This window comes from Pongo pygmaeus, chromosome 6, assembly GCF_028885625.2.
Source record: "Pongo pygmaeus isolate AG05252 chromosome 6, NHGRI_mPonPyg2-v2.0_pri, whole genome shotgun sequence".
NCBI lineage: Eukaryota > Metazoa > Chordata > Mammalia > Primates > Hominidae > Pongo > Pongo pygmaeus.
In genome coordinates, this window is record NC_072379.2 from 83,367,743 (window position 1) to 83,387,761 (window position 20,019).

General features: G+C 32.6%; 1 protein-coding gene across 10 annotated transcripts in view; it reads right to left on the bottom strand.

Annotated features, from left to right (window-relative positions):
- The window catches only part of CASD1 (CAS1 domain containing 1), a 96,979-nt gene that overhangs the window by 45,987 nt on the left and 30,973 nt on the right, over positions 1-20,019 (bottom strand). For 9 of the 10 annotated variants that reach the window (XR_008503577.2, XR_010126947.1, XR_008503579.2 and 6 more), the window contains 10 exons: positions 19,167-19,381; positions 16,801-17,223; positions 15,631-15,720; positions 10,156-10,275; positions 8,984-9,140; positions 7,505-7,584; positions 4,951-5,052; positions 3,103-3,243; positions 2,151-2,228; positions 1-93 (listed from right to left, as the gene is read on the bottom strand). Coding sequence is in view for 4 of the 10 variants with exons in the window: in XM_054494445.2 (XP_054350420.1) it covers positions 1-93; positions 2,151-2,228; positions 3,103-3,243; positions 4,951-5,052; positions 7,505-7,584; positions 8,984-9,140; positions 10,156-10,275; positions 15,631-15,720; positions 16,801-17,223; positions 19,167-19,381 (1,499 nt within the window). In the remaining 6 variants the exon portion in view is untranslated. The remainder of the gene's footprint in view (positions 94-2,150; positions 2,229-3,102; positions 3,244-4,950; positions 5,053-7,504; positions 7,585-8,983; positions 9,141-10,155; positions 10,276-15,630; positions 15,721-16,800; positions 17,224-19,166; positions 19,382-20,019) is intronic. The other variant, XM_063667556.1, reaches the window with a different exon arrangement.

Genomic DNA, 20,019 nt, shown 5'->3' on the forward strand with positions numbered 1-20,019 from the left:
CTCTAATGAAATTTTTCCAAACCAAGCAAAAAATGAACTGTAAACTGAACGGGCATATCCAGGGATGTTTCTTATTAGGATGAAGGCTAAAATCTAAAGAAAAAGCACAAAAGCAAATATTAACAATCTCTTTACTGAAAAGTATTTTGTATAAAGCTTTCTTTTAAATGATAACCTTATTCTTTATGTTAGTGAACTTGACACATATACAACAGTCTTTTTATATTCTAAAAGTATTAGAAAGTTATTTTTGTTCTAGAGTCTACCCAAACTGGATTTCTCAACACATGGTCTGTATGCTGCATACCAATGAACATTTTAAGTAGTACATGGCTGAAAAATTTTATGTATACTGGAAAAATTACAAATTTGCCTAGGGCCCTTTGTGTAGAAAAAGTTGCTATCATATTTATGTAGCAACACTTCACAAAATCATATAATATAATTTTGCTGCTCTCATAAAGTATCTGGTTGGTTGACAGTCATTCCCTCTCTTGACTCCCTTCAAATCCTCCTTCTGCTGACAGCCATGATAGTACGGGAAATGGCATGGCTTTTAACATGTCTTCATGTTTGCTCTGCATGGCCTGGCGAAATGATGTCTTGAACTATATTCACATGTAATATATTTTCCTCTCTGGATCTTTTCTCTCCTGAAACAATCTCCAGCTTTTGGGATCCTGGCCTTTACTTCTCTCCCCTATCCTTTTGTACCGGGTGGAACAATCTTTCATTTTCGGTGGAACAATCTTGCATTTTCTTTTTATTTATTTATTTATTTATTTTTATTTAAGTTCTAGGGTACATGTGCACAACGTGCAGGTTTGTTACATATGTATACCTGTGCCATGTTAATCATTGTCTCACATCCAATAACCAGCTTACCAAGCAAAGAATCCTTTCCTTAGAATGTACCCTCCTTACAAAAAGCAAGAAACTGTAAAGAAAAAAAGTATCTCCACTTTCACAACTACTTTCCAGAAACTTTCTCTTACAAAAGGATTGACAAATCTGTTCACACTTCAGGGAAAAACTCATATTCAACGTTGATCATCCTGGGCATTTTGTCAAAGGATCTAAGAAGTCTCTAGGATGCATAAAAGATGAAGGAGGAGGAGATAATATGGGAAGAAGGAACCAAAGTGAACCACTCAGGTATAATTAAATTGAGTGATTCTCATGGGCAACAGCATCAAAAAGACTCAAGTTTAAATTTAGTCTTTTGCTTGTGTTAGTTCTGGGACTTGTGGCAAGGCACTTAATCTTGTGGGTCTTTTTCTTAATTTACACAAATAGAGATAAGCTTTACTTTGAAAGGCTGATGTGAACATTAAATGAGAAAACATACATAAGGTACTTACTATAGCACAGGTTGTGAGTCATTTAAAGAAACATTGTAAATAATTAATAGTATAAGTGATACACAAAATGGTGAAAATCATGAATGTAAGACCTAAACAAAGGCTTTAAACATAAAACCATTTAATGAGTTATTATAATTAAAGTATTGCATAAGCTGTACAACGCTAAAAAGAATGTAGGCTCCATAAGAGTAGGAACTATGTCTGATTTGGTAACCACTGCAGACCTTGGCATAATATCTAGCATGTAGTATTAACTTTTTGGTTTTGTTTGTTTGTTTAAGACGGAGTCTTGCTCATCGCCCAGGCTGGAGTGCAATGATACAATCTCAGGTCACTGCAACCTCCGCCTTCTGGGTTCAAGTGATTCTCCTGCCTCAGCCTTCCAGATAGCTGGGATTACAGGTGCCCGCCACCACGCCCAGCTAATTTTTGTATTTTTAGTAGAGACAGGGTTTCACCATGTTGCCAGGCTGGTCTCAAACTCCTAACCTCAGGTGATCCACTAGCCTTAGCCTCCCAAAGTGCTGGGATTACAGGCGTGAGCCACCATTTTCTAAGGGCAGACTAAGTGAAAAATACTGAGCTACATCATTTCCATATATTAAATACAATAACCCTTTGAAAGAGATTTTAATATCCCTATTACTACAGACAAAGGAAAGGCTTAGAAAGATGAAGTAACTTCTCTACATTTTCTGGAGTTCAATCTCAAATCTCTCTGCCTCTAAAAACCATTTTCTTATCAAGAATTAAGATGTAAAAATTTCTCTAAATCAAGATAAGTACCTGTACCACAGAAACAGACGGATGGAGTTCATTGCACTCTGCTTTGTTTTTACAACTGCTAGCCCAGATGGAATAGGTCTAAAACAAAAAATGTATGGAAAAGTTCACAAAAGCAAATCTGGAAGAGGCATAAGCCTCACAGTGTTTTTTTTTTTTACAGTTCTTTATTTATAACATTACACTTCATTATGCTACGTAAAAACTATCAGTAAAAACTGCTTGCAAGTTTGCTCATCACCTGTTTTGGTATGTTCAACTGTCCAAACATAAGAAAGCACAGAGGGAGATGCACAAGCCTGTGCTTTTCTGGAAACTGATCAAAAGGCAGTGATGGCTCTCCATATGAAACACCTTACATTATATTTTATCCCAAATTTACTGTAACTTTTAAAATTCCCGTTTAATTGAGCTCTTATTTATTCTTCATTTTTAACTTATATAGTCTCTTTAGAATTTAAGTCCAGTAAGAAAAATAAGGAGATATACATCGCCTCAAGCATTTAACATTACCTTGATTTGATCATTATGCATTGTATGCTTGTATTAAAATATCACATGTGCCCCATAAATATGAACTAATATGTATTCATAATTAAAAATAAACAATTTTAAAAAATTATCGAAACTATTTTTATAGATAAAAATATGGTTTATCTTGGCAAACATTTTGCATGTATTTGAAATAAATGTGTATTCTGCTGTTATTGCTTACCTAACTATTCTAACATCAGGTCAAACTGATCGTGTCCTTAAGATATTCTATAACTTTACTAAATTTGTCTAGCTATCCTATCAATTACTGGAAGAGAAGTATTAAAATTTCTAAATATTAAAAAGAAAAATAAGGAGAAAAAAATAAAAGACTTATTACTAAAAATAATTGATTATATTTCCATATCTTAATGTTAATATTCCATACCATTTAGAATTTTGGAAAGTTTTCAAAACTTACCAAGAAAGAAACTACTGAAATAAACAATAGAAAATTTGAAATTTTGTTTGAAAAAAGAGGTTCACCCTTTCCTTCAGAAAGTATTTGACGCTTCTGCAAAGCCAGATAAATGAAAGCAAACAGCATTCCATGGAAAACTACCTGAAAAGTAAAGAGAGAAAATTTGTTTTAAACAGTTATTTTTCAAAAAACAGGAAAAATATTTGGTTAGTGAGGAATATATGAATAAAAGTAGGTAGGTTAAAAGCTTAAAGTTTGAAGTGTCTATGAAGGACTTCAAGAGTGAAACTTCAAGAAATGAAATAAAGCCGATGATTGTTAGAAACCATCAGCAATAGACAAGCAAGCATCTCTTGGAACAATATGAGATAACGCTGGTTCATTCTGAGCAGTCTCAGTGGCAAATGAAGTAATAAAGACAATTTAAAAATAATAAGAAACTCTCCTACAGACATATGATAAAATTTAAATGCACCCAACAAAGATGAAACACATTTTATATCAGTCCTTTCAGTCAAATAAAACAAAGAATAACACCACCAAGTCATAATTCTGAAAAGAAGTGTATGCTCATAAAAGTGAAAAAAATATGGTAGACCAGAAAGTACATGAGCTTTCTCTTTTTAAACAAAGACTTAATATGAACTATCATTGCAATAGACTGAACGTTTCCTTCCACTCAAAATCGTAAGTTGAATCATGTTAATCCCCAGTGTGACAGTTTTGGAGGTAAAGCCTTTGGTTGGTCACTAGGTCAGAGCCTTCATGAATGGGATTCATGCCCTTTAAAAAAAAGACCCCAGAGAGCACCCTTGACCCTTGGAACACGTGAGGACAGAGTGAGAAGTCAAGTGTCTATGAAATAGCAAGTGGGCCCTCACCAGACCAAATCTGCTGGTGTGATTTTACACTTCCCAGCTTCCAAAACTGTAAGAAATAAATTTTTGTTGTTTATAAACCACCCAATCTATGGTACTCTATTACAGCAGCCTAAATAGACTGGGACAGTCGTATCATAATACACTGCTCTAATGAGAACGTTGAGAATTTAAAAATTATTTGATGTGGAGACTTCAGCAAAGATTTTATTCAGATGTGGTTTTGAAATGCAATGTAGTACACTGGAAAAATGCATAGGTGTTGGAAACTAGGAAAGGCAAAGAATAGGCACTAAGAAAACATTTGTTGGAAAAAAGAGATGAGTCAAAAAGGGAAGGAAAAAAGGAAAGAATGAAGTAATCAATAGTTATTTAGTATCTGTTTTCCAAATGCTGTGCTAGATTTACATTTTCTTGGCCAACTGAACCTTAACCCTTCTTCAAGATCAAGTTCATAGACTAATACAAGACACTGCTCTTTCTTCTTTGCACACTTCTACCACTAAATCTATATTGCATAGTTTAGTATCCTCTTATAATAGTAATCTTGGGTTTTAAACTAGACTCTTAAAGCTTAGAAGCCTGCTGAGATGTCTTCTTTCTTTCTCTAATGTATACTTCATGGCATCAACATCTAGGGCACATATTGAAACTCAATAAACATTGTTTTGAATGGCCGAAGCATATATACAACAAGTCACCTATAAATCAAAATTATAAGTCAGACAATGTTATCTTGTTAGATAACATTTTAAAATAATATTTCCCAGCAGATATATATATACACATGCATACCCTTTCACTGCTGTAAAGAAAGGAGTGCAGGGGGTAGTGGACTGCTGGACTGCTTTGATTTACTAAATCAACATCTTTCTTTATTCTGAAACTAAGTATAGATAGATCACAAATTTCCAATCGTTTTCCAACAGTATAATTTGAAATGACAAAATATCACAAAGTAAATACATACATAACGGTCTAACCTCCATCTGAACCACCATTCATATACATTCCCTTTCAGTTCAAAACACTTGGACAATGGCCAAAGAGAAAAGATCTTCTCAAATGCACCCTGAGAAAAGGAATCCAGAAAATAAATTAAGATGGTACAAGTCAATATTTGCTTTGCAATTCTATTATAGATTATAGTTTCCTAAAGTTTGGATTATATAAGAGTCATTCACAATGTTAAAATTCTGTTTTATTTCATTTGAAAATATCACTTCCTTTGAAAGGTATTTCAAATGAAATTTGAAAAATTTGAAAAATAATTTATCTTCCAATGACCAAAAAAGATGGCTTAAAACTTGGTAAACTTATTTTCACTTCACATGAAAGGCTACTGAGAGTGTAAAATTTTCTTATGCCCCCACATAAAAAAATCTGGTAATTAGAAAATCATTCTACATAAAGTTTTTAATCTCACAGACAAAATAACTAGTATTTACTCATCAAACAGAAAAATACAAAATATTTCAGCCAATATGGTATCAGTATCCCAAATAACAACTGTTAGAGTTAAAATATAGTTATCATTCTCCAAATGTCCTCAATAATCTATAATTAACTATTTGAGTTAAAAGAGTCCTCTGAATGAGTCACCTTACTCAATCAACCATACCCAAATTCCATTACCAGCCTTTGAAACAAAGTTTACAGTTTTACTCTGGCAAAGTTAGTGAATAGTACCCTCTTATGAATCTGACAGGTTGGAAAATCTGGGAATGAAGGGGCAGAAGTCTTGGGTACATTCCTGCACATTAATGAAGTCTTTCAAAGAAGAGAACAAAACCCTCAATTTTCAGAATAAAGAATCACAATGAACTCTATCAAGGAAAGCTCCATTATTAGACCTAATGCTACGGCATAAAAAGTGTAACATCGTGACTTTTAAAGAGGCCATTAAAAAACAAAGAAAAAAGATGAAAATAATATTATATTTTAGATAATGTTGAGTCTTTAGGTCAGAAGAACTTTATAATATTATTTTAATAAAACGCAACTGTCTCCATTTAACCACAGAAATCAAAATGCACCAGCATGGCACATGTATACATATGTAACTTACCTGCACATTGCGCGCACCAAAGTATAATAATAATAATAATAATAATAATAAAAAAATTAAAAAAAATGCACATAACATATTAAAAAAAGGTTATATCAAAATCTATGTGCCAGAAAATTAAGGATGATTTTTACCAAGAGTGGCAATCTGAAGTCTGAAGTACTTGTAGATCATACATATGTGTGTGTGTGTGTATATATATATATATATATCAGCATGAATATAGATATACACTAGGTATGTACCTCTCAGATAAAATATATGATCTTATGATCATACATATGTAACACATCTATGATTATATATAAATGTATACCCAATTTAAAATTTTATCTCTAATTAAAAATTTCTTATTATGTGATCAATAAACAAATATTAAGCCCTATTTTGTGAAAGACAGTGGGCTTTTTGTTCTTGTCCAGGGGTCAACACTGACCCAAAGCTAGGGAAACATTCTTAATCCCTATATTGAACCTCTAGTCAGCTTTTCTTTCTTTCCCTCAGTATATCGACAGAGTGTTGGGAATTTTAATAACTGTCAAGAAGTTGTTGCCCTAACCTGGCTATTTCCTTATACATGTGTTAGTTGTTTCCTTATTTATCTTCTATAAAGAAGCTTGAGTGTCAGGCAGAAATAATAGTGCTTTAAAGACTTTTAAGTATAAAAACAAATATAAAAGTCTACAAAAAGAAAAAAAAAAACCAAACATCATAGGATTATACATACACACAAAATGCCTATAGGGCACTTCCTTCCACCTGATACAGCCAGGTACAAAACAGAGTGTTGAAGATGTGAGTACACTGCAGAATATGACACAACTACAGGCATTCGAATTAAAATGTGTTGTTATAAATATCATGCTGCCCAAATAATACATATGCCTGATGGATTTAACCAGCAGGTAGGAAGATTGCCATCCTGTTAAAATAACAGAAAATCTCAACCATCAGAATAGAAAAATACAAGGTTAGAGCTAAAAAAAATGACCAAAAGTTTTATTTAATTAAACATACTATAGATACACAAACCCCTTTGCTCCTAAGTTGGTTGTACTAACTGCTAAAATTTTACTTTATGTAGCTATGGAAAAATCAATACTTCAATGCAATGAATAATACAAAAACTAGCTGCAAATTCTGTCAAGAAAATTTTGATCTCCACTTAGACTAGTGTCTTATAAGAAGCATTCAACAAATGTTTGATTGATCAAAGTCAAGTAAAACGGATCTTGAACAACTGCCAGAGGAAGAGCTTTAACTTGCACAACAAAAACAGTGGTAACAAAGTATATATATCTCAAAATAACTACACTGAGTAGTCAACTTCAGAGCGACACTTTTATTACAGTCATTAAAAAATGAAGCTAAAAAAAAGCTCTGACTCTTCTCACATGCTTTAATAGACTTGAACTTTAAAATATTAAAAAATATAAACTGAAAAGATTGTACAAACCTGAGAATATGCCAAAAAACATATGAATAACAGCAAAACGCCTAGTTTCAACAGTAAGCCAAAATGCCAGAAACAATTTCCTAAGAGAGAAAATATTTAATTTACTAAAAAATAAATTTATATTAGACAACATATTAAACACTCTCTATTTGATATATGTACACGCCAAATAGTTCTTAAAATAATATAAGAATGCTTACAAGAATACACAAAATATATCTAGTTAGTATAAATTACAAGTAGGACAAAAAGAAAAACAAAGGATTCTTGTTAGGAATGAGGCTATAAAGTATAACTGATACTCTGTACACCTGCTGTTCATCCATTAGAAATGTATTTTAAAATGCCTCCTGGATTCAATTATACTTATTCATTATTCAAAGTTACAGCAAAATCTGGAACAAGATGTTCAATATAATTCTAACAAACACTCCTGTTGAATATGACTTAGGTGATATTGCTTACACATTAAAGTTCCAAGGAGAAAGCTTAAACCCCCTAATGGATTAGAGTTTAAACATAAAATGTATTTTAACATATGCATATTTAAAATTATGTGTCCAAAGTTTATACATATTGATAGTTTATTCAATTAATATGCTGGGTTTGTATAGAGAAATTAAACTACAGAGGCTGTCCAAAGACACTACTGGACTTTAATAGAGGCTAGACCTCAACTCATTCCTGAAAAATTATTTGATGTTATACTGGAAGCCAATGGAAAAATATTTTTGACATATAACATTTGGTTGAAAGAGTCAAGTTAAATACATTTTTTAAAATAAAACATTATTTTTCCAAAAAAGGAAGATTTTATTTTAATGATATGATCTTGACGGTGAAAAAAGCATTAAGGTAAGTGACTGTGGCCTCACTTTGAACATTATTAGTAACTAACCACGTGAAATTAGAAAATAACAAGCTTTTGGGTATTTAGGTTCCTTATATGTAACAGGTTGATAATAACTGCTTCAAAGCTTGTCTAGAAAATACATTATATTAGTGCTTTTAAATTGTGTTTGACATAAGAAGACTTTCGCAAAGAAATATTTACTCAAAATCTCAATATATACATAAATCAAAGTAGAGCTGCCAAGATTGAAACAAAACACAGGGGCATGGAGGCCTATTTGGCTTTCCCTTCTCTCTTCCAGCTCTCTCCACTCTGCCTCTGTATAAGAAGACAGTTTAAAAACTGTAGCATTAGTTAATATGTAAAATGGTTTTGAAGAATTAAAATTTAAAAAAGAAAAAACACATATAATGTAAACTATTATTCTCCACTGTTATATTACTTTAACTACTTGGCTGTAACATTTTAGAAATACTGTTTAAGAACAGAATTTCGAAATGTCAAAACTACATATAAATTTAAACTGTCTACATCACTTAATAAAAATAATATCCTTTAGCAACTAAAAAGAAATTTCACACATTGAAAAAATATATTTACTAACATAAGTAAGAAAGTATATTTACCGTTTGCTTTTTTTTGGATTATTTGTGGCCATAGTGCTAAAGTAACATATATGACCATGAACCATACAGTGACCAAGGGGACAAAGTAATAGAATTGATAAGGTCGATCCATTACTATACATAACACCACTACCAGGAAATTGAGACGAAATAAAACCTATTGAAAAGGAGAAGAAAATGGTTTCATTCTAAGTAATTGTTTTCATTCTAGGTATACACAAACAGCAAAGGCAGATTTTCTCTGAGAGAGTATAAATGGCTAAGATTCAATAATGACTGTACAAGTATATATTACGAATCCCTTAAATTACATTTGTTTTATAATCACTGTAAAGAGCTGAATATAAAATATGTATACATCATCATATTAACTAAATCCCAGCAAACCACCAACCTGAGCTGTCCTCTGGCTATAACTGCCATCTTGCTAAAAGAGAAAAAAACTCGTCCTTCTGAGGGCTATAGTTTAGAAGCATAAATTGGATTATCTTAAGAAAGCAGTGTCCATTTCATCTTTGTTTAATGTTGACTTACCCCATTTGGGATTAAATTAAGAGTTGTCATAGATACAAAATAGTATTACTCAAAACTCAAATTTAAAAATGTCTTTGGGACTTTCATAAGAGTCATTTCAGATATCAGTTTGATGTCATTCAAAAAACATAGAATTTGGGCAGATTTTTACTAGTGCTGTACCACTTACTATGTGACCTTGGGCAAATTATTTAAGCTCTCTGAGCCTTAGATTCCTCATCTGTAAATATAAAGATAACAACTCAAGGCTGTGATGTGGGGGTAAATGAAATAATGTTTAGAAACTGCTTAGCACTAGGTAGAAACTTAATTAATATTCATCCTCTTCTCAGAGAAAGAAAACATAGCACATTATACTAATTCCAGGTAACTATTTCTACAAAACTAAAGTGAATCAGCAATGCTGTCTCCTGTGTACCAGTGCTTTTATTATATATTAAATTATATTTTCCTTCTTTCACTAATAATTTATCTTGAAATACTAAACACAGAACACAGAATACAACTTTACAGTGCTATTTCATAAATTCAAATTATTCAGTCTTATAATGACTATATTTATATTTTTTTCTCAAGTTAATGCTTTCTCAAGAAAGTATGTTCAACTGAAAGAAAAGGAAATAACAGTGCATTCCTACCTGACATACTCTATGGATTCCAAAATCTCCTTTGATCCAAAAGTATGAGAAATGTCCATACCCTGTCTGAAATAAATATGCAGCAACCAGAACTCGAATGTGCATGTATACAGGCAAAAACTGTTGACAAAGATAAACAGGTAAAACATGTTGGCATCAACTACACCTTGGATTATCATAACAAGTACATTCAATAAAGATAATAAATCATTATTAGCATTTGGCATCAGCTCAAAGTTGATTCTCAAAAGTTAGTCATTATAGCAAGGATTACAAAAATGTAGAATTGGAATTGGAGAGACCTAGGTTCAAATTCTAGTTCTGCCATTTTGTAACTACATGACTTTGAGTTTTCTAATTTGCAAAATGAGACTATTCCTTCCTTCCTTCCTTAAAGGGTTCTTGTGAAGGATGAATGAGATAATAAATGTGAAGCACTTTATACATTAACTTGCACCCAATTAAAATTCAATATGATAGCTATAATTAACTGTCATACATCCTGAATGCAAGATGGTTTCACACTTTTACCCAGTGTAAACATAATTTAGGAATATTATTTCCCTCCCACTCTTACTTTATAAAACAATTTTGTTTTATGCTCCTACATCACTGTCTGCATCATGACCAAGTCCCTTAATGTCATTTATTATGGTATTTCAGAGCATCACATCTTTACTTCTACGTTGAATGAAATACAACACATTTGAATCCACATAAGATAGGAGGCACCAAAAAATGTTATCTCATTTACTAGTACTAATTCTCATAACCTTAGAACACTGTGATTCCAACTCTCTATACCGGCTGATCCTTTATGTGTACAATCACAATTTCCACAGCATAACTTGTACACTGCCTTTTTTTTTTTTCTGGAGACAGTCTCACTCTGTCGCCCAGGCTGGAATACAGTGGTGTGATCTCGGCTTACTGCAACCTCCACCTCTCAGATTCAAATAATTCTCCTGCCTTAGCCTCCCAAGTAGCTGGGACTAAAGGCACCCGCCACCACATCCAGCTAATTTTTTGTATTTTTAGTAGAGACGGGGTTTTGCCATGTTGGCCAGGCTGGTCTCGAACTCCTGACCTCGGGTGATCTACCCGCCTCGGCCTCCCAAAGTGCTGAGATTACAGGCATGAGCCACCGCGCCTGGCCATACACTGCTTTTTAAAGTGATCTTTAAGGCTGGGTGCTCAATAAAGTAATTGAGCAGACACATTAATAGATTTTATAAGTCCTGAAATGTATGCATCTTTTGAAAAATCCTTGAATTCATGTTTCTTTATGGACTGATATTTTTTCTGGGGAAAACAAACAAACAAACAAACATGAACTTAGACCATAAGTTCTTCTACACAGCCTCCACTCTAAGCAAACTTAGAGATTCCCTATCTCTAAAACTGATACTTCTTGTACTCCTTTGTCAAGTCTCTTTTGTTTACTTGTTTATTCTTGCCCTGGAATGTTCTTCCCCTAAGCATTCTGCTTATTCAAATCCTACTCTCCTTCAGAGCCTGGTTCAAAATTCCAATTTTTACTATCAGATGAATGTCATTTCTCCTTCCTGAGTTCCTATAGCACCTACAATCTACATATCAAACAAAGAGTTTTTATTTATTGCCCTTCGTCATCAGTTCTTTTTAAATGACTTATTATTAGATCAGAAATTTTCAATGAGGGTGTAACATATTAGAATCACAAGGATGGAGGCAGGAAATGTACTGAAATAAACCTCAGAATTTATCTAATCCAAATCTGTGCCCTTACCTCATTCCTGAATGTACTCTAAAATATCCCCTTCGTGGATTGTCTAAGCATCTTTTAATAGCAGAAAACAAATTCCCAAGGCAATCCATTCCACCTTTAGATGGTCACTAACTGCTATAATGATCCTTTTCATGAAAAGTTGAAACCTAACTATATGTAAAAGCTACCAAGTTCAGCCCTCTAGAGCAGCGCTGTCCAACAGAAATAAAATGTGAGCCATAAGTAATTTTTTAATGAGGCTACCAGAGCATTTTAAAAGTTAAAGGAAAAGGTGAAATTAATTTCAATAAATATATTTTATTTAACTCAATATATTCAAAATATTTCAACATGAGATATTTTCATTCTTTTATATAAAGTTTTTGAATTTAGTACTGATTTATCATAATTAATCATATTTAATGTGGTATACATTTCACACTTACAGCACATCTGAATCCTGACTAGCTACAAAGTGCTCAATAGTCACACGCAGTGATTGGGGCTAGCACAGCAGACAGTCTAGCTCTAGAGTCTGTCAGAGCTAACTCACTCTTACATCTGATGGCTCCATAAATATTTGAAAACAGATGTCGAACCTAGGTTAATCATTCCTAATTACTTTAAGCACTCTCCATAAAACATGCTTTCAACTCCCCTAAAGACTGGGGCTGGGACTACAAAGTTGGGTTGGTTATTACATTTAAACAGTAAGTATAATACATTTAAACAAAATTAAATACTGTAACAACAATTTTCCAAGTTCCTGCCAATGTTGGCCTATTGCAAATTTCATGTTATATTTATTCCAATGTTTTAAGATATTTTAAATGAACAGAAAAGTTGTACTAGTACAATGGACACCTATATGCTGTATGCTGGACCTTTTAAAAGTATGTTGCAGACCATGTGACAGTGCTCCAGAACTATTTCACCACCTATGTCTTAGGAAAAAAGGATGGTTTCTTACATGACCACATTATCATTACCATACCCAAGAAATTTAATATGAATATAACAGTATTTACTGTACAATCCATATTCAAAATTCTCTATTATTTTGCTGTATTACCTACAACAAAAATTTAGTATTAAAAATATGTATGAAATTTCAACTTTACATTAGCGTTAACAGCTAGTTTGACTTCCAGTTCTGCTCTTTCTCTGGTCCCCCATATATTCTCATGACCTTTCATTCAGGTCTTTCCATGGAAGTTACTTACAAACTCTCCAAGGGCAAAAAAAAAAAAAAACCAATGGAAGACAAAATCACCTACTGTATATACCAAACTTACTATTCTCTTTGTATTAAATTTACAACATTTAATGTATATTTCATATATATTATACTTTAAAATAATGTTTACACTAACAATGATAATGTCAGACCATAAGGATTATTTTAATAATTCTCTAGAATTTTTGATACAGTTCTTATCTTTTAGCATAAAAACATAACACAACTAAAGTTTGACATATTTTATTCAAAATAAAAAATACTAAGTAATTAAAATAATCATGACAGTTAAAAGTTTTTAGTATGAGTAATCCCTCAAATATCCAAGAATCAAGTCCCCAAATACGTTACAACCTATACTAATAATGTTTTGCCTATGTAGATATAGGAAATTTTTAACTACAACATTCTATATAAAAGAACAGGGATAGTTAGTTAATCATTATAAATGATCTCTTAGTGAAAAGTATGTCCTTCCAGAACAGAGATTTTTTAAAATTGTAAATTAGAATATAAGGATGCAGTATAAGAAGATATATTAGAATGTTAGGTTGGTAAATGATTATAATAGAATACCAAATTGCCTTCATCCTTTTATAATATAAATCCTTTCTGGAATCACTGAATTGAGGAACTTAATCTGCCATTAATTCTTTCTACCTGATTTTTTTAAACAGTAGTATCACCCTTTAATATGTCAGCAATTAATTATGTCTCTAAGTGGTATTTTCTTAAAACAAATTCCCATTACTCAGTCTTTATTCATACATCAGAGATATTCTTAGGATTCAATTTTCATCTCTACTTACTTCTCAGAGAATCTCTGGATTTATCCTACAAATTCTTAGCTGGGCTTATAAACTATGTCTTACTATCTCCATCTCTCCTTGCCTTGGATCATTTACACTATCTTGGCTCTTTCATAATGACTCAAATTCACTAGCTTCCCGTCAGCTGCAGCATCACAGGAATTTCACTGTTGCAACAAACATACATATCATAGCCAAATAATTTTAGTAACACTTATACTTCATTTCTCTGACTTCTATACTTCAAATAAATAATTCATAAAATCATAAATAATTTTTGAAAATAATAAAGAGGCAATGAAGAAAGACATCCTTCAATTGTTAGAGATATCTGAAAAACACTAGTAACCATGTTATTTATCTTCTTAATGCTGCTTAAATCTTCAAAATACTCCTTTCTGGGCAACACTCCTCTCTAACTTCAACTTATCATTGATGCACGTACTATTTACAGATGTAAGCAAATAGAACAATAAAAAGCAGTTCAGTAGTTCCCAAATTATGAATTTCTTAAAATTTTTAAACATACTTTGTGGAAAGTCTGCATCTTCACTATAAAAATTTGTGTGAAAAGTGGCTGTTAGGCTCAGCCACAAAAGTTTGTTTTAACTGTAATGTAGCTGGGTTGTTACAACTCAGAACACCCATTGTTTTCTAGCCCTGCCACATCCAAAGTGGCCAGAGATCATAATAATCCTGTCTTTTAAGACACGCATGGAGAAGGAAAAAACTTATTTTTCCAGGTACAAAAGGCACTAGGTGACCAAAGGAAGGGTCTTCCACACCACAGAGGAGATACTACTACTTAGCACTTAGGAAGTATGGCATACCCTACATAGTCTATAAAGGTGGTCCACCTGTATTTGGATTCTTTGAATACTGAGGCAAGAGAGTCGGAAGTTTTTTAAACTTTAAAAATGTAAAAATAGCTAGTCAAACTTCCTAAAAGACAGCAAAGGATAGAACATAAACTATAATAATCAAATTTGATTTCTTCTGACAGTAACTTGCCTGTTCTAAATCCTTTATAATTATCATCTTCAAAGTTTCCTTTTTTCTTTTTTTTTTGAGACGGAGTCTCACTCTGCAACCCAGGCTGGAGTATAGTGGTGAAATATCAGCTCATTGCAACCTCCATCCCCTGGGTTCAAGTGTTTCTTCTGCCTCAGCTTTCCGAGTAGCTGGGATTACAGGCATGCACCACCATGCCTGGCTAATTTTTGTATTTTTAGTAGAGACATGGTCTCACCATGTTGGCTAGGCTAGTCTTGAACTCCTGACCTCAAGTGATCCACCCATGTCGGCCTCCCAAAGTGCTAGGATTACAGGCATGAGCCACTACACCTGGCCTCTTCAAAGTTTCCTGATAACTTCAAATTAGCTGTTCAATAAGATGGCATAAAATAATACCCTTAGATATCAGCTATTTCTATTATGTTAAAAATTAAGGCCAAGTAAATACAAATCAATTATTGCCTTATCTTTTTTTAAAAAAAAATTTTGCTTTTAAAATTACATTTTCTCAAAGAGTTAGGAGAAAAATGGAAAGGCAGAAAGATTAAGTGGGAAATAAGAAGGGTCTATAACCGGTAGAGAATATAAAACACAAAAAAGCTGGTGCCCTTAAACATTAAAATGACATCATTTCCTATAGTTTCTGAACTTAAATTCCAAATACTTACTGTACTTGCTCCAGAAATGTGATAAATCAAAATCACAAGTTGCATCCAGCCTTTCCACTCATCTGTTTGTTCTCTATTTAATACTTTAGTCTGTGTAAAGGAACCAAAATCTGTTTTAAAATTTATCATGAAGAAATTATTTAACGGTATATAATAAGTATGTTAAAAGTTTTCTTATAGGACATAAAGCTAATGCTTCTGTCAAAAGAACCTTGATGATGGTGAGAAACAGTTAAAAACTGTCATTTTATTTCTTGCTAAAAGATAGTGTAAAACTATTTTAAATATAATATGAATCTGAAAAACAAATATAAACTGAAGAGATTTTGAATATTTAAGTTGATCCCCTTGGTTTTGTATTAAATGACAATGTATTAAAATTAAATGTACTAAAATTAAACTATGACAGATGTGAGTATTTCTAAATCTAAAAATGGCATTCTATAATTTTCTTTAGAATTTCAGGGTTAAAAGGATCTTACACTTCCCCTACACTTTATTGACAGAAAAAAAGCTCTATTATTACAGTTTACTTTTCCCAGTATATTCTCACTGAAGATGAATAACTAATTAATAATCCTCACAGGAGAGGTATGTTTTACAATAGAATTCAGTAATTCAAATAAATCATGCCTTGTAAAGAAGTTACACAAATATTCTGAGCAATGACAGCAATTTTAAAATAGGAAAATCAGAATACTGTGAGTAGTGGTGGCCACATCATTAAGTTCTGATTGGTATGTATATACGTCTGACTGATAAATATATAAATATAAAATATGTGTGCGTAGGCATTTGTTAATATAATTATATTCTTTTGCTTTATAAAAGATAATAGTATCTCATGCTTGAAGACCATTATAAAATCAGAAGTACTTCAACTTTCTCCGTCAACAAGCAGGCAAAATAACACTAAGTCATGAAATGTTTTTCACAGGTCATATTTCCCAACTTTTCAACAATTTTCACGTGACTCTGACCTTTCTCCAAACTGTTCCGAAAAAGGAATAGTTAAGAGTCCACTAAGTGAAGTGTAACTACAATCTTCCTTCATCTTCATCTATATACCTGTTTGTGTATTTTGTCATGATAAATGATATTAGTTCTTGAACACAGAGCTTGTAATGAGATAAGAAGGGTAACGTGAGTTAAAAAGAAAATGACTCTTACCTCTTTAGTATTTTCATTATAAAATACTCCCAAAACCAAAATGTAGATAATTGGAATAAAGAAAGATGAATGTGTATAAAATTTGTTTTCCTTCATGAACAGATTTGCACGGTCACACATATAGAAATATGCCATAATCAGGCCAAGTTTGCAGAAAGACTGTAAAAGTATTTCTAATGAAGACACAGGGGTATTGATAATATTTTTCTTTTCCTCTCCACTTTCCAAATCAGTACACGGCTTATTCTTCCGATGAGCATTACGATGAATTATGTAAAAAATTAAATATCCGATAATAGATAAAGTGAAAAAACAAGCAGCTAGCTTCTGTATGAGAGTAACAGGAGGCCGAGGTTGACAACAGGACCCATCTACAGGCTTCAAAATCTTATTGCAATACACGTTCATAAGAATCATTGCACTCTGTGAACAAATCAAGTTATTTGGTTATTATCTTGTCAGTGATGTATTTCACATTACATTTTCTCCTGTGAATACTACTGAGTTTTTAGCACTGAAACCAGAATGCTTTCGTATCTTCTGCTACCATTTCCCAAATCATGCAAATAACGGCATTCATTACATCTGTAACAGCTAGTTCAGGGTGTTTCAAACTTCTGGGGCTATGAACCAAAATACAAAATTCATCTTATAATGTGACCCAGGACAATTACAGGAAACAATACCTATCCTTACTACTTGGAATGCACTCTGAGATTGTTCTATTCTATTCCTTTTTTTTTTTCCCAACACCAATTTCATGCTTGTTAATGGGTTGTGACCTTTAGTTAAAAAATGCTGACAGACATCAAGGACCAAAGAATTTTAATTAGAAGACTTTCAAAACAGAAGATACCAGGCCACTTAAGATAAAGTCTACTGTTCAAATGTGGAAAAAAAAGCATAAAATAACTGCCACTAAAAAATTATTAATTTTTAGCTAGCAATATTTGTAATATGCCTTTCATTTGGATTATAGTTTAAAGGCCATTTAGGATTCTACAAGTTTTAAGATATCTAATGCTAAATAAAATTTAGAACCTTCAACATGGTTTGATTATAATAAAATTATTCTGGGAAAGTTGAATCTGTCTAGTTGAAGGTTCAGTCAAACTCTAGTTTTATAAAAACTTCATAGTTTAGGCATCTGTGGAACTCTAGATAATTAGTTATTTCAGCCTAAACATTCAAAATAATCAAGATTTAAGGAAATCTCATCCTTTTAGCCCTGAGACTGCAGGCGGTTTTATGCCTGGCACTCTTGCAGATACTAGCCTGCAAACTCCACTGCAAGGTTCTTAAACAGTTTTTAGGGGGTTCATCAAGCCCTTTTATGTATATGGAGAACCATATGTGTATGCAAACACACACATTATTCTGCAAGAGAAGAACAAAACCATTGTCTTGTATCAGATACTCAAAGGGTTTATGCAACTCTCACAAAGGTTAAGAACCACTGCTTAATAAGAGAAAAAAACTTTAAATAATTTGTTTCACTGTTTGTGAAAATTTATAGTTACGTAGCTCTCCTTCATACTTAACCTAAATCCCTTTCCATAGGTCAACTTGGATTTGTTCAGTATGTACTCTGTATCTTGAATAATGCTTAGAATAGAAGAGCTATAAGAATTCTTTTTTTCTTTTCTTGAGATGGAGTCTCTCTCTGTCACCCAGGCTGGAGTGCAGTGGCAGGATCTTGGCTCACTGCAATCTCTGCCTCCTGGGTTCAAGCAATTCTCCTGCCTCAGCCTCCCGAGTAGCTGGGATTACAAGCATGTGCCACCACACCCAGCTAATTTTTGTATTTTTAGTAGAGATGGGGTTTCCCCATGTTAGCCAGGCTAGTCTCGAACTCCTGACCTCAAATGATCCACCTGCCTCGGCCTCCCAAAGTGCTGGGATTACAGGCATGAGCCACCGCGCCTGGCCAGAAGAGTTATAGGGAAATAATAAAAAATATTTTAAGCATTAAAAAGTGTATTCTTCATTGAAGCTTAATCTTGAAAGCTTAAGGTTTCCGGTAAGGGGAACATAGAAGCAGTAGTTTTTACATGTGAGTGTGCTGAGAACATATATGCTTCTGAGGAGACAATGTATATTAACAGTGATTAGCACTCAGTAAATTAAGTTTAATTTCCCCTCTTCCCTAACTTCGTTCTCTCTTAGAGTATACCAAAACTCTTACGTATATATTCAACTAGATGATAGAAAGCAAAATTATTTCTAGATGTATCTTTATACACAATAACTACAAGTTACTAAGACTGCAATAAAATAAATTATTTATAACCATGTTATAATGACTTACGGCTTAAAGCAATTGATATTATAGTCTCCATCTACTGACATATGTAAAAATTTCTTACAGTTTCTCTGCTTGATTCAGGAAGATGTAAGCCATCCAAAGATTCCATGATGGTTTCTTGAGCAATTAATTTGGAAACACTGAACATCTTAACATTTGATTTAGAATTTCTGGTGCTACTATTCAAAATACTGACTGCAGCTTCATTGTAAGCATCTATCTTCTCATTAGTGATCATCTTCCTATTTTCACTTAATAGATCTTCATAAACAGGATCTGCACGTGAGACACATTTTTAAAAACACATTTTAAAAATCCCTATTGGTAAAAATTGTGATCATGCAAGTTAGCTGTTCCACATTTCACATATTAATTTTAAAAGTATAAATGATACCAGGTACCTAATAGTTCATTTTTACGCAAAGCTTCCCAAAGTTTGCAATAAATTTCCCATCTTATATTCAAATTTTGAGTCAAGCAATATCCCTCTCAAATTTAAAGAACTTTTATCCCATCTTTATGTACAAAGATTTGGGGAAATATTTTTATGCTCCAGCATGTCTTAAGAGTCTAACATTTTTGGATGCTGAGTTATAACAGGTAACAAGAAATCTAAAATGAGTTATAGAAGATTGCTTAATTAAAAATAGCTGCCCATCTTTTTTTCTCTTGTTGCTGCTTAATTCTGTAAACTTTCTTCATATCATCAGGAGGTAATATTATTGAGGCTCAAGGTCTGCCTATTCTCTTATCACTTACTATAAATAACTTAAATTTAATTTTTCCTCATTTTAGTATGAGAAAGGTTAACAATGAGTCTGTGAATAAAACAGAGATTATGGAACAGATCATCACTACCCTTTTTCTTATTCCTTTCATCTTGACATTCAACTTGGAAATAATAAGAATTCCTG